The 16,223-nt window shown below is 35.4% G+C and overlaps 1 protein-coding gene across 1 annotated transcript in view; it reads right to left on the minus strand.

Moving 5' to 3' along the window:
* USH2A (usherin) overlaps positions 1–16,223 on the minus strand; it is a 773,795-nt gene that overhangs the window by 608,073 nt on the left and 149,499 nt on the right. Inside the window, exons 13-14 of the mRNA XM_045048458.1 lie at positions 16,011–16,206; positions 12,418–12,548 (exon numbers count right to left, since the gene is read on the minus strand). Coding sequence (XP_044904393.1) covers positions 12,418–12,548; positions 16,011–16,206 — 327 coding nt within the window. The remainder of the gene's footprint in view (positions 1–12,417; positions 12,549–16,010; positions 16,207–16,223) is intronic.

The following is a 16,223-nucleotide window of genomic DNA, read 5'->3' on the forward strand; positions in this document are numbered from 1 at the left end:
TATTCTGTGACTTTGCTGAATTCACGTATCAGTTCAAGCAGTTTTTTGGTGGAATCCTTTGGGTTTTCCACATAGAGTATTATGTCATCTGTGAAGAGTGAAAGTTTGACTTCCTCCTTGCCAATTTGGATGGCTTTTATTTCTTTGTGTTGTGTGATTGCTAAGGCTAGGACTTTCAACACTATGTTGAATAGCAATGGTGAGAGTCAACATCCTTGTCATGTTCCTGACCTTAGGGCGAAAGCTCTTAGTTTTCCCCCATTGAGGATGATACTAGTGGTGGGTCTTTCATCATACATGGCCTTCATGATCTTGAAGTATGATCCTTATATCCCTACTTTCTTGAGGGTTTTTATCAAGAGAGGATGCTGTATTTTGTCAAATACTTTTTCTGCATCTATTGAGAGGATCACATGGTACTTATTCTTTCTTTTTTTAATGTGATGTATCACACTGATTGATTTGCAGATATTGAACCAGCCCTGCATCCCAGCAATAAATCCCATTTGATTGTCGTGAATAATTCTTGTAATGTATTGTTGGAGCCAGTTTGCTAGTATCTTGTGGAGAAATTTTGCATCCATGTTCATCAGGGCAATTGGTCTGTAGTTCTCCTTTTTAGTGGGGTCTTTGTCTGGCTTTGGAATCAAAGTGATGCTGGCCTCATAGAATGAGTTTGGAAGTTTGTTTGTTTGTTTGTTTTCATTTCTATTTTTTGGAAGAGCTTCAAAAGAACAGGTGTTAACTCTTCTTTAAATGTTTGGTAGAAACCCCTGGAAAGTTATCCAGCCATGGACTCTCATTTGTTGGGATATTTTTGATTACTTATTCCATTTCTTTACTGCTTACAGGTCTGTTCAAATTTTCTATTTCTTCCTGTTTCAATGTTGGTAGTTTATATGTTTCTAGCAATTTCTTCATTTCTTCCAGATTTCCCAATTGGTTGGCATATAACTGTTCATAATAATATCTTATTATTGTTTGTATTTCTGAAGTATTTGTTGTGATCTCTCCTCTTTCATTCATGATTTTATTTATTTGGGCCCCTTCTTTTTTTCTTATTGACCAATCTGGCTAGGGGTTTATCAATTTTGTTAATTCTTTCAAAGGAATAGCTCCTGGTTTCATTAATCTGTTCTACTGTTTTGTTTGTTTTTATATCATTGATTTCTACTCTAATCTTTATTATTTCCCTTCTTCTGCTGGTTTGGGGTTTTATCTGCTGTTCTTTTTCAAGCAATTTAAGGCATAAGGTTAAGTTGTGTATTTGAGACATTTATTCCTTTTTTAGGAAGGCCTGGATTGCTATATACACTTCCCTCTTAAGACAGCCTTTGCTGCATCCCAGTGGTTTGGGGCTGTCGTGTTCTCATTGGCTTCCATGTACTTTTTAATTTCCTCTTTAATTTATTGGTTAATCCATTCATTCTTCAGTAGGATGTTCCTTAATCTCCAAGTATTGAAGGTCATTTCAATTTTTTTCTTGTGGATGATTATAAGTTTCATAGTATTGCAGTCTGTAAATATGCAAGGTATGATCTTGATCTTGTTGTACTTGTTGAGAGCTGATTTGCGACCCAGGATGTGATTTATTTTGGAGAATTTTCCATGTGTACTCAAGAAGAATGTGTATTCTTCTGCTTTGGGATGAAATGTTCTGAATATATCTGTTAAGTCCATCTGGTCCAGCGTATCATTCAAAGCCATTGTTTCCTTGTTGATTTTCTGCTTAGATGATCTTTCCATTGTTGTAAGTGGGGTGTCAAAGTCCCCTACTATTATGGTGTTATTATCAAGGAGTTTATTTATGCTTATGATTGATTTATATATTTGTGTGCTTTCAAGTTGGTGGCATAAATATTTACAATTGTTAGATCTTCTTAATGGATAGCTCTCTTAATTATTATACCATGCCCTTCTTCATCTCTTGTTACAGTCTTTATTTTAAAATCTAGTTTGTCTGATATAAGTATGGCTACTCCAGCATTCTTTTGATGACCATCAGCATGATAGATGGTTCTCTATCCCTTTACTTTTATTATGCAGGTGTCTTTAGGTCTAAAATAAGTTTCTTGTAAGCAACATATAGATGGGTCTTGTTTTCTTATCCATTCTGATACCCTATGTCTTTTGATTGAAGCATTTAGTCCATTGGCATTTAGAATGAATACTGAAAGATACAAATTTAGTGCCATTGTGTGGCCTGTAGAGTTGTAGTTTCTGGTGATGTGCTCCGGTCCTTTCTAGTCTTTGTTGCTTTTTGTCTTTTTTGTTTTGTTTCATCTTTTCTCCAAAGAGTCCCCCTTAAAATTTATTGCAGTCCTGGTTTAGTGGTCATGAACTCTTTTGGTGTTGTTTATCTGGGAAAATCTTTATTTCTCTTTCTATTTTGAATGACAGCCTTGCTGGATGAAGAATTCATGGCTGCATATTTTTCCAATTCAGCACATTGAGAATATCCTGCCACACCTTTCTGGCCCACCGACTTTCTGTGTATAGGTCTGCTGTAAACCTGATCTGTCTTTCCTCATAGGTTAAGGACTTTTTTCCCTTGCTGTTTTCATGATTCTCTCCTTGTCTGTGTGTTTTGTGAATTAGACTATGATATGCCTTGGTGATGGTCGTTTTTGGTTGACTCTAATGGAAGTTCTCTGTGCTTCTTGGATTTTGATGTCTGTAACCTTTCCCAGATTAGGAAAATTTTCTGCTATAATTTGCTCACATAAACTTTCTGCCCCTTTTTCTCTCTCTTCATCTTCTGGGATTCCTATGATTTTGGTTTTATTCCTTTTTAATAAGTCACTGAGTTCTCTAAGTCTTGTCTCATGATCTTTTACCTTTGTTTGCTTTTTTTCCTGCTTTATTATTCTCCATAATTTTATCTTCTATATCGCTGATTCACTGCTCTGATTTGTCCATCTTTCCCATTGTGGCATCCTTTTGAGATTGCATCTCAGTTATACCATTTTTAATTTTGTCCTGTCTAGATTTTATTTATTTTACCTCTGCAGAAAGGGATTCTATGCTTTTTTCAACCCCAGCTAGTATTCTTATTATCATGGCTCTAAATTCTAGTTCAGACATCTTGCTTATATCTGTGTTGATTTAGCCACTGGCTGTAATTTCTTCCCAACCTTTCTTTTGAGGTTAATTCCTTCATTTTGTCAATTTTGAGGAAGGAAAAAAAAGTTAATAAAATTAAAATTTGAAAATTAAAAACAAAACAAAAATCATATAAAGGAAGCTAGATCCTAGGTGTGCTTTGGTCTGCTTGTTTAAAGAAGCTTGATAGAGAAAAAAGGGAAAGAAAAGAAAAAATCATAAAATTTTAAAAATTAAAAAGTTGGGGCGCCTGGGTGGCGCAGTCGGTTAAGCGTCCGACTTCAGCCAGGTCACGATCTCGTGGTCCGTGAGTTCAAGTCCCGCGTCAGGCTCTGGGCTGATGGTTCAGAGCCTGGAGCCTGTTTCCGATTCTGTGTCTCCCTCTCTCTCTGCCCCTCCCCCATTCATGCTCTGTCTCTCTCTGTCCCAAAAATAAAATAAACATTAAAAAAATATTAAAAATTAAAAAGTTATATAACAAAATAGAATAAAATGAAATGAAAATGAAAGAGAATAAAAATTTATAAAAAATAATAAAGTAAAAATAAAAATAAATTTTTCTCTTTCTGTAGCCATGAAAAAGGGAAGAAAAGAAAGAAAGAAAACGTTAACAATCTGAACAAAAACAGAAGCAAAGAATATGGACAAATAAATGAACCAGCAAACAGAATGAAACATGAATGAAGTACATCCAGTTTCTCCTAGAACTGAAACTATTAAGCACTCTATAGTCCATACACTAAGCAAGTACAGTGACTTGTGCTGGTCTTCTAGGGTATGTGCTTGGAGGGCACAGGTGGGTGAGTTTTGGTATAACAGCTCCATTCTCCACTAGATGGTACTGCTTATCTTATTGGGGTGGATCACTGTGGCATGCTTGTGTGTGTGAGAGAGACATGAAATTGCTTCACCCAGCTCTCTAGTTTCTGGCACAGGAACTTTGCACTATCACCCACCTGTAATCAAGCACCCCTCCTTTGTCTCAGGCCTCTGTCCACTCCCCACCTCCACCCTGTCTGGATCCTAGTTGTCCACCTGCCAGGCAGCACCTCACTCCAGTGTTTTATCTCAGGTCAGGTTGTGTTTCAAAACCCCATGCTTCAGAAGACCCCTGTGGCTTGAATCCATGCCAACTTTCTGGGGGAGGTCTCACTGAGCAATGGCCAGTGACGGCTTGCCCTAGAAAATGTTAACATAATCAGGCAGCTACAGAGGTTCAGAGATTATGGCAAATCACAACACACAGCCTGCTCTAGTGTCTTTATCCCAATACCAGCAAACGTGGGTGCTCTCCAGGGTCTTCTGGGACCTTTGCCTGTGAGGAAGCCATAAAGCTTCTACCAAATGCACTCCAAGCAGGGGAACTGCCTCTCCCTGTGTGGCACATGGACCCTTCAGAACCCACTGCCTGCTCCTGGGGATTCATCCTGCTTCCTCACCAGAGCACTGCCAGGCACTGAACTCTGAAACTTCAGACTCTGTGCTCCACTGTGTATAGAATTCTGGTGGTATTGAAACCTCTCCTTTCTTCCTGTTAATGGTTTTGGGGAACAGATTTCTTGTTCATTACCCTGTGAGTGTTTTCACTCTCTCTCTCTTTCTCTCCAGCTACTTTCGGGGGAATGCTTTTCTTGCATGATTCTAATGTGCCACACTCTCTCCCTTTCTTTTTCTCTGTCCTCTCTCTACAAAAAGAGCTCCCTACCCTCCACAGCTATTCTCTCCCTAGTTCACCTCTCTGCCCCATGTACCTACTGAGTGTGGCTCAAGTTATGCAGATTGTCGTGTTAATCCCCATATCAGTTTCTTAGGTGTTCAAAATGGTTTGGTGCTTATCTCGCTGCATTTTCACGATGAGACAAGCTCAGGGTTTCCATGCTGCTCTGTCATCTTAACTCCTTGCCTCATCGTTCATTTTATAGCCATTCTCTCTTCTACTCTTTGATAATGGGTTGAGCTTTATACCCAATATAAACAAAACTGATTACCATTTTGGCACTTAATATTATTTATCACAAAACAAAATAAAATATAATTTGATCTTTAAAGAATAAAATGCAATCATCAAACACCTATTTAAGGAAAGCATGCTTCAAGACCATAATGAACACTGAACACTTTAAAATATATTTTGACTTATATTTATTTCTTTGGGCCATAATTATCTTTCATTTCTTCTTTTTAATGTTTCTCTCTTTCTGTACTTTTTCTTCATTTTTTATATTAAATGTTTTAATATTGGCTTGATAAATGGTAACATTCTGATCAACTATCAATACAAAAAGAGGTTTTAACCTCATACTGAAGTGATAGTTTGGTAAGAAGTGGGTACTGAATTTTTCTTCAAAATGTCTTCCCTTGGAATTTTTAAGGTAATTCTTCACTGACTTCAAGCAACATTAGTTCCTGATCATGTCAATAGGATTATTTCCTTTATCTTCTTTTATATATATAGCATTTTATTTTGAAATAATTATGAATACACAGGAAGTTGCAAAGGTAGTACAGAGGAGTCTCATATGCTTTTTGCCCAGTTTCCCCTAATGGTTACACTTTACATAATTATAATACATTACCCAAACCCTGAATTTCTTTTATCTTCTTTTATATATATAGCATTTTATTTTGAAATAATTATGAATATACAGGAAGTTGCAAAGGTAGTACAGAGGAGTCTCATATGCTTTTTGCCCAGTTTCCCCTAATGGTTACACTTTACGTAATTATAATACATTACCCAAACCCTGAATTTGACATGTGCACAATGTGTTCATATGGTCCTATGCCATTTGATCACATGTGTACACTTGTATAACCACCACCACAATCAAGATGCAGAACTATCCCATTACCACAATGTTCTTCCCTGTGATGGTCATTTATACTCACACCCATCACCTTTCCCTCACCATCTCTAACCTGTGGTAACCACTATTCTGTTCTCCATCCCTATAATTTTGTTGTTTTGCTAATATTACATAAATGTAATCATACAGAATATGACTTTTGGAGACTGGATATTTTTTTCATTCAGAATAACACATTTGACATCTAACTTGTGTGTGTCAGTGGCCTTTTCCATGTATTTCAGAGTAGTAATTCTGTGGTATGGATGGTTTAACCTTTCACCCACTGAGAAACTTTAGGCTATTTCCTGGTTTTGACTATTATAAATAAAGCTGCTAATAAAATATATGTACAGGTTTTTACAGACATAAATTTTCACTCCTCTGGACTGACTGCCCAGGAATGGAATTGCTAGTTTGTATAATAAGTGTCTATTTTGTTTTTTAAAACTCTTAGGGGTGCCCTGTGGCTCAGCTGGTTAAGTGTCCAACTCTTGATTTTGGCTCTCCTCATGTTCTCACAGTTCATGAGATTGATCCGCACATCAGGCTCTGCACTGACAGCATGGAGCCTGCTTGGGATTCTCTCTCCCTCTCTCAAAATAAATAAATAAACATTTAAAAAATAAAATAAAATTCTCAAACTATTTTTCAGAGTGGCTTTACCATTTTATATTCTCATCAACAATATGTGATCGAATTGCTCCTTATTCTTGCCAGTATTTCCAATTGTCACTTTTTAGTTTTTCTAATAGTTGCCTGTGATGTCTAATTGTAGTCTCTATTTGTATGTCTCTAATGGCAAATGTTGAAGATCTTTTCATGGAATTATTTGCCACCTGTATATCCTGTTCAGTGATATGTCTCTTCATGTCTTTGGCCATTTTTTGTTTTATGTTTGTCATTTTCTAAATATTGAGTTCATTATATATTCTAGCTATAGTTTCTTTCTTAAATATGTGCTTTGCAAATATGTCCTCTCAGTCTGTAGTTTGTCTTTTCACTCTCTGAAGAGGTTCTTTTGTTGAGCAAAAACTTTGATGAAGTTGATGAAGTCTAATTTATCAATATTTTTCTTTTATTCATTACCTATTTAGTGTCATGTCTAAGAACTATTTTCAAAAGCCATATGACTCAGGGTGCCTGGGTAGCTCAGTTGATTAATTTTCCAACTCTTGATTTTGGCTCAGGTCATGATTTCATGGTTTGTGAGCCCCCTGCTGTGTGCTGTCATTGTGCAGCTTGCTTGGGATTCTCTCTCTCCCTCTCTGTGTGCCCCTCCTTGGTTCTCTCCCAAAATAAATAAATTTAAAAAAATAAAAAACCTTATTTCCAAAAGATTTTCTCTTATATTTTAAAAGTTGCATTTGTTTACATTTTACATTTAAAGAATAATTAATTTTGCTTTAATTTCTGTGACTATGCAAATGCTGAAGGGTCATTTGTTCCCATTTTATTCCCCATTTTGAAGTTAATTAGCTTAATTAGCTATTCCAAATTTTAGGTATTCTAAAACTTATATGCAAATTCTATATTTTATCTGTAATATATAAATATAAAATAGTAAAAAAAATATTTAAAATACTATGTTTTATACTATTTCCATATAAATTTTGGCATGTTTTTATCCATATCTACAAAAAAGTTTCTGGGGTTTTAATAGGAATTTTCTGTAATAATTTATATATTACTTTGAAAAGAGTTGATACCTTTACTGTGTTGAATCTTCCAACCCATGGACACATATTAGCTTTCCATCTATTCAGATATTCTTTGCTTTATTTTATCAGCATCATTCGGGGTTTAGCATAGTAATCCTAGACATTTTGAGCAACTGAAAATAGTATTACCTTTTTATTTCTGTGTCTATATATTCATTTCTCACATATGGGAATACACTTATTTTTTGTATGTTGGTCTTATATCCTGAAACTTTACTGAATTCACTTCATAATTCTAGAAGTGTTTTTTTCTGTTTTTGTTTTTGGGTTTTTTGGGTTTTTTTTTTTTTTTTGGTACATTCATTGGGATTTTCTATATGGGTCATTGTATTATATGCAAAGCAGAACAGTTTTATTTTTTCCTTTCTGATAAGTATGTCTCTTGCTTCCTTTTCTTGCTTTGCTGTACTGGCTAGACCTTCCAGTGCTATGCTGAATACAAGTAATGAAAGTGGACATCTTTGTCTTGTTCCCATTCTTAGGTGAAAGTATTCAGTTTTTCATATATAAGGAGAATGTTAGCTGTAGGTATGTATTGTTCTGGACATGTTCATTTTCAAGTTGAACATCTCTTTTCCTAGTTTTCTGAGAATTTTTATCATGACTAGGTACAGAATTTTGTCAAATATATTTCTACATCCATAATATGAGTATGTAATTTTTTTCCTTTTGCCTGTGAATAAGGTGTAATGCACTGTTTGATTTTCAAATATTGAACAAGCATTGCATTCCTCCAAATACAATGGCCTCTGTGTGTTTTTTTTTAATATTGCTGAATATCTACTTGCTAAGTTTGTTAAGATTTTGGCTTCTCTATTCCTGTGGGATATTGGTCTGTGGTTTTCTATTTATGTACTGTCTTTGTCTAGTTTTGATATGAGGATAATACTTTCTTGAAATGAGTTAGGAAGTCACTCTTCCTCTTCAACCTTGCAGTAGCTACAGACCTTATTTTAATTACTCTAAATGTTTGGTAGAATTTTATAGTGAAATTCTCTGGGCTTGGGAATTTCTTTTTTAGTAAATTTTAAAGTATGAATTCAAATTCTTTAATACTTGTAGGGCTATTTAAATTATGAATTTCATATTGGGTGAGCAGGTAATATGTACTTTTTTAGGAAGTGCTCCATTTCACAACAGTTATAAAATGTATAGAGTTATTGGTGGTATTTCCTTATTATTCTTTAATGTCTGCAAGATTCTGTAGTTACACTTCTTGTTTCATTTCTGCTGTTAGTAATCTGTGCTTTCTCTTTATTCTTTGTCAGTCTTGGAAGATGCTTGTAAATTTTATCTTTCCAAAGACTCATTTTTTCACTGATTTTCTCTATTGTTTTTTTCTGTTTACATTTTATTGATTTCTGCTCTTAGCTTTATGATTTCACTTATTCTGCTTGCTTTGAGATTATCTCAGTCTTCTTTTTATTTCTTGAAGTGGCAGTTCAGATTATTGATTTGAGAATCTGTCTTTTCTAAAGAGCACTGAACGGTATAAAATTCCCTTGTATCACTGCTTTCCATGCATCCCAAAATTTTAATATTTTGTGTTTTTATCACCATTCAGTTGACTGTCTTTTTACATTTCCTTTGAGACTTCCTCTTTGATCCATGAATAATTTAGAACTGTGTTGTGTGGTTTCCAAGTGATTGGAGATTTTTGTTTACCTGTTTTTGATTTCTACTGTGATTCCATTGTGGTTGAAGGATATACTCTATGGTTTCAACTCTTTTATTTATTTATTTTTTTAATGTTTATTTATCTTTGAGAGAGAGAGAGAGAGAGAGAGAGAGAGAGAGAGAGAGAGAGAGAGAGACAGTGTGTGAGCAGGGGAGGGACAGAGAGAGAGGGAGACGCAGAATCCGAAGCAGGTTCCAGGCTTTAAGCTGTCAGCACAGAGCCCGATGTGGTGCCCAAACTCACAAACCGGGAGATCATGACCTGGGGCAAAGTCAGATGCTTAACCGACTGAGCCACCCAGGTGCTCCAGGTTTCAGTTCTTTTAAATTTATTGAAGTTTTGGGGTGCCTGGGTGGCTCAGTCAGTTAAGTGTCAGGCTCAGATCATGATCTTCCGCCCCGTGAGTTCGAGCCCCGCGTCGGGCTCTGTGCTGACAGCTCAGAGCCTGGAGCCTGCTTCGGATTCTGTGTCTCCCTCTCTCTCTGCCCCTAACCCACTTGCATTCTGTCTCTATCTCTCACAAAAATAAATAAATATTAAAAACATTTATTTAATTAAAACAATTTATTGAAGTTTTCCCTATGTCCCAGGATATCTTGGTATATGTGCAATATATATGTATTCTGCTGTTGTTGAGTGGATTGTTCATTATATGTCAGATCTTGTTGGCTGAAGACATTGTTAAGTTGTATATTCTTGATAATTTTTTTTTTAATTTTATCAATTTTTGAGAGAGAGGTGTTGAATTTTCTTTTGTATTTTTTTAGAGATTTCTCTTAGTTTTTCTTCACATATATTGCAGCTCTACTGTTTAGTACATACACATTTAGAATTTCTATGTCTTCTTGCTTAATTGATCCTTTCTCATTACATACTATCTCTGTGGAAATTTTATTTGTATTCCACATTACCTGATATTAATATAGTCAGTCAATATAGTCATTCTTGCTATCTTTTGATTAATTTTCGCATGGTATAAGTTTTACCATTTTTTTATGTCTAGCATACGTATATTATTATAATTGAAGTGAATTTTTTATAGACACAGACATGTAAATGAGACTTCAGGAAGTAGAACTTTAGTTCACAGTTTTTCAGTACTAGATACCAAAGTCACATGCCCTTGGATCTTCAGAGAGAAAAAAATTTAAGTGAAAATTTTACATAATGCTCACGTTGTTATAACCATTCTAAATGACCATCTGACTGTGAGATCAGTACTCAGACAAAATCTCCCTTCAATCACTGTACATTTTTTAAACAAATATTTATTGGGTGCTAATTATATTACTGAAACTGTTCCATATATGTTGGACAGAAAGAGACAAAGAAGGAAATTATCATAAAGGCTTTAATATAATATGGGGTAACATAAACAAAAGTGATTTCAAAATGTTCTATAATTCTGTGGTTGGTGAAGAGATCTTAAAGATATGTCAATCTTTGAGTGGAAACGTGAATATCAAGCCAAATATATACATGCTAAAAATTTATGGCAGATTTGTAAAGAGGAGCTGTGTAAAGATAGTCAGATTTTACTGATCAAAATGTATAAAATTGTAATATGACTTTCTCAGAAAATAGTTCCTCAAAATCAAAAAATAAAAAAAAATTGTAGAAATTGCCTTGTCAAAAGACTCTTCAACCTTCCAGTAAAACATATAATGTTCCTTTATTAACACACTACAGTCACTCTGAAGTTTTCAAATTGTCATTTTGGCCTACTTTATATTTGGCTTTTATTTGTTAAAGCAGTTTATAATGTATGCTGAAAGTTTTATGACCAATATATTTTGTCTTGAACTTAGTATCTTCGTGCTGTAGCTTATTTTTTTTTTCTTTAACCATATAGTGGGCTTACATTACTATCCAGTGCATTCTCAATTATTTACAAGGGAATATGTAATTGTTTAAACAACTTTTTTAAATGTTTATTATTGAGAGAAAGAGAGTGTGAGCAGAGTAGGTGCAGAGAGAGTGGGGGACAGAGGATCAAAAGCAGCCTCTGAGCTGACAGCAGAGAGCCTGATATGTAGCTGGAACCCATAAACTTTGAGATCATGACCTGAGCTGAAATCAAGAGATTGATGCTTAACCTACTGAGCCACCCAGACACCCCTATGTAATTATTAAAAATTAATACAGTCACTGAATTGATTCTTTTTAATTGTTTAATGTTTATTCATTTTTGAGAGACAGAGACAGAGCATAAGGGAGGGGGACAGAGAGAGAGAGAGGGAGAAAGACACAGAATTCGAAGCAGGACCCAGGCTCCCAGCTGCCAGCACAGAGCCCAACCCAGGGCTCAAACTCACTGACTATGAGATTATGACCTGAGCCAAGTCAGACGCTTAATCAACTGAGGACCCAGGCACCCCTGAAATGATTCTTTAAAGTAAATTTGCCCTTTATATATTATTATGTATTAGTATTATCACAACAGGTCAAAAGCTCTAGCTGAAGATACCACATTTAAATATGGAGCTGCTTTTTCTGACTTGAGGTAGGATTTATAGGCCCAGGTCAGTTAGCATCTGTGTTCATGTAGGTCAAACATCGGTACTTGTGATGTTGGTAAGAAAAATGGATAAAATCATAAAAATTCATTGTATCATCAAGAGAGAAGGTTGGAACAAGAAATTTAGAAGTAGGGCTATCATAATTTTCATGTGGAGCTATGTGTGCCCTTTGTTATACTATCTTCTATGGAATTTGGGAGGAAAACTGTTGTTTAATTAATACATTTTATTAGAATTAACTCACCCATCATGCCAAGACATATACTCAATTACTTCCTAGTTTACTTGGAATCCCCTCCCCCTCAATATTTTCGACAACTTTCAAATTAAAAATAAAATGAACCTTTCATATATGCAAAGGACCACCTAAGCAGCCTTGTATGTCCTGTTAAAAGTTACACAGGAACACTTCTAAAGCAGCCATCTCCAAGAAAAGCAAACACACACAGAGGACTTCCTGATAAATACAGACCTCCATGTCACTGGTAGAACATCTCCCAAGTTAATTTCTGAAAATGAGCAATTATTTACCTTCAATACTCAGAACTCACCTCATCACAAAGGAGGTCACTGTTTCTAGTGCCCATTTTATCACAATCACAGGGTTTGCAAACATCTACGGCGGAAGTATCTGCACCAACTTGGCGGAAAAAGTAATCCTTACACAGCTCACAGTTTCTTCCTGCGTCAGGGAAAGGTTATGCATTATGACTTCCAATTCATTAAAATCAGCTGCATAATTCAAAATTAAAGACTGTATTCCTTTGAGGGAATTCTATAATTTTCGGGACGTCCATTTTAATGCACCTTTCATCTCTACCTGCCAATTTAGTGATCCAGAGCATATGAAACAATGAACCTGTTACAAACTGTGCTTTACTTCATTAAACTCCCATCTGTTATGTAATACCACACTTCTAAAAAGCTCTGCTTTGTTGGGGCCCATCCATTTTGAAAGACTTTGCTTCCAAATTTAAAACTTTTCTTTCTTTCTAGGACTAGGCACTTAATCTAAATCAAATATGAGAAACGTTTATATGTGTGGTAGATGATGGCCATACAGTTGGAAGCAAGTATGTGTGTAGTATTGGATTTATGATTCAAGCACTAAATCTTGTTTAAAAAAAAAGGACACTGTTCCAAATATAATTTATTATTCTATATTTAACATTATTAAAAGCAAAAGTTTCTGCTGCTTATTGCCATTATTTTTTTTATTTCAAATACCAAAATATAAATTTATTATGTTTAGATATACCAAATACGTTTCATAGTAAATATTAGAATAGACTGACATATTATAAATATGAGGTAATTCCCATAGTTTACAATTTATTATTTAGAAATTTTCTCTTGACATTTTATATAAGAAAAAACTTAAACTGCAGGGAGCTTCTAAAGTAAATGTGAGTAGTATATAAGATCACTGAAAGGAGCTGAAATAAAACTCAAGACTATCAATTCCCCTTTCAACATTATGCACTCTGTTCAAATATTGTTGAAATTGGCTCAATATCAAAAGACTATAGAAATAACTTAATCAAGTAAAAAACACATCCTGATGGATATTGGCCATGGACTAATTAAAAATTAAATGGATTTATAATATTTCTAGAATATTTCTATTTGCAAATGATGATGACTCCCAAATTTCTATCTTTAATCTAGAAATTTCTTTATTTATCATTCAATGAATATTTATTGAGTGATTACCATGTTTCAAACACTGAGCTAAATGCTGAGGAATACAGTAGCAGGCCAAATACACATTGTACCCTTTCATAGAGCTTTCTTACAGTCTGGTGGGTAAAATGAATTCTAATTAAACAATTACAGGAATAAATATGCATTTACCAATTGTGATAAACATAAGGTGTCACTAAAGTGCATAGATGATACTGATCTGTCCTGAGGCATCACAAAAGGCTCTTTTTGAGAAAGGAGCTTCAAAACTGTGTTTCCAATTGCCCGCAAGAGTTTCTCTTATCTCTTGGGAAACACTGTGAATATTTCCAAAACAGAACTTGCCATCTTCTCCCTAAGCTCTGAACCTCTTGTGTTTCCTATCTCAATGGTTGGCACCAACATTGACCCTCCTACTCAAACTGGAATGTTAGAATTGCAACTTGACTCTTTCTTTTCCTTATCTACACCCTACACTCTTGCTCAGAAAACACAGTCCCTTTCCATTCCAAATATCTCTTGGATCCAATTCTCTATATCCACATGATCTCAAATGTACTCTAGAATTCTTTCTTACCTGGACTACTGCAGTATCCCAAACCACTTTTGGCTCTCTCCAATTCTTCTCAACTTTATAACCTGATTGGTTATAAACACGAAACTTTTTATGTCCCTTTCCTATAAAATACCTTCTATTAACCTGAGGATAGAAGCCAAACTCCTTATCACAGTTTATACAGTCTTCCAGATCTGGCCCCTACCTTCCATCTTAGCACCTTTACTTCCTATCTCCCATTTTCCCTTACATCAGTTCTTTCAGGGTGCCATGTTTCTCTCTCCTCTAGGCCATTGCACATCTGTATCTCTTACTAGAAATCTTTGTCAACTCCCTAATTCTCCTTCTCACTCCTCCACCTGGTTATCTCCTACTACATTTGCCCTATCTTAGCACTCCTCAGACAAGTTTATAATTGTTCCTTCAATAGTGTGCCTTTCAGGGGCATCTGGGTGACTCAGTCAGTTAAGCATCCAACTTCGGCTCAGGTCATGATCTCACAGTCTGTGGGTTCACATGCTGCATTGGATTCTGGCCTGACAGCTCAGAGACTGGAGCCTGCTTAGGATTCTGTGTCTCCCTCTCTCTCTGCTTCTCTCTCTCTCTCTCTCAGAAGTAAACATTAAAAAAATAGAGTGCCTTTCCTACTATATAATAGTCCACAGAAAGACAGGAAAATTCATCTTTTTCATCGTTATATTCCTAGCACCTAGCCACGTTCTGGTGACATTTTAGGTCATCAGTAATTATCCAATAAATTCATTCATGCTTCAGAGTGGCACACTTTCAAATCTATCAGACTTGGGCCATTTTATATTGCAAATTGAGATGTTTCCTATTTCTGCTTTTAATTTACGAGCCCATCAGAAAATGGTAATTTTCAATGAAAAGTCAAAATGCTATATGTTTTTTTAAGGTTTTTATTTATTTATTTTGAGAAAGAGAGAGCATGAGCAGGGGAGGGGGGAAGAGAGAGAGGGAGACAGAGAATTCCTAGCAGGCTCTGAGCTGACAGGGCAGACATGAGGCTCAGTCTCATAACTGTGAGATCATGACCTGAGTTGAAATCAAGAGTCAGATGCTTAACTGACTGAGCCACCCAGGTGTCCTGCTATCTCATTTTATAACAAGATTTTGATAATCATCTTCTTTGTTTCATTAGCATTTGTAAAAAGAGTATTCCCAGATTACCAGATTCAGGCCAATTTTGAGTGAATATAAACGGCACTACATGCAAATCCAGACATAATGGAAGATCAAGGTCACACAAAGAAACTTATTTTAAGGGCATACATATTCAAACAAATAATTCCTGAGTTTTCTAAAATATACTCACGGTTTAATAAAATGACATGTACTTTAAAAAAATAAAACTTTCTTGAAAAGATATAGTCTAAGATTTGAGTGTTTCTGAAAACTACCTGATTATTTAGAAAACTAAACAAGCTTTAGTTTTCAAACCTACAAGTACCATTTCTTTAAGTTTTTATTTAAATTCCAGTTAGTTAATATACACTGCAATATTAGTTTCCAGTACAATATAGTGATTCGACACTTCTGTAGTGCTCATCACAACAAGTGCCCTCCTTAATCCCCATCACTTATTTAATTAACCCATTCTCCCACCCACCTCCCCTTTGGGAACCATCAGTTTTTTCTCAATAGTTAAGAGTCTGTTTCTTGGTTTCTCTCTCTCTCTCTCTCTCTCTCTCTCTCTCTCTCTCTCTCTCCCTTTGCTCATTGTTTTGTTTCTTAAATTCCACATACGAGTGAAATCATATCAAGGCACTTTCTTAAGTAAGATAGCAATAACATAATTTAAAATGATTGCATTGCATGAAGAAGCACATGGACCTCAAAGGCCAAATCAGCCTTGGTTATTTGTTATCTATGATTGCTAGTTACCTGTGGTGTTATGTTCACAATCATCACAGACCCCTCCACCTCCTCTGTGGTGCTCAAATGGAAATGGGTCCACTGAGATGTTGTAGTGGCAGCTTCTGGAATGGTTGTTGCATTGACAAGGTTTGCAGTTGAAAGCATGAACTTGATCACCTTGGCGGAAAGGCTTATCATTATAAAGAGGCAAGCAGTGATCACACTGAAACAATAAAGTAA

The sequence above is a fragment of the Felis catus genome, chromosome F1 (assembly GCF_018350175.1).
Source record: "Felis catus isolate Fca126 chromosome F1, F.catus_Fca126_mat1.0, whole genome shotgun sequence".
Lineage (NCBI taxonomy): Eukaryota > Metazoa > Chordata > Mammalia > Carnivora > Felidae > Felis > Felis catus.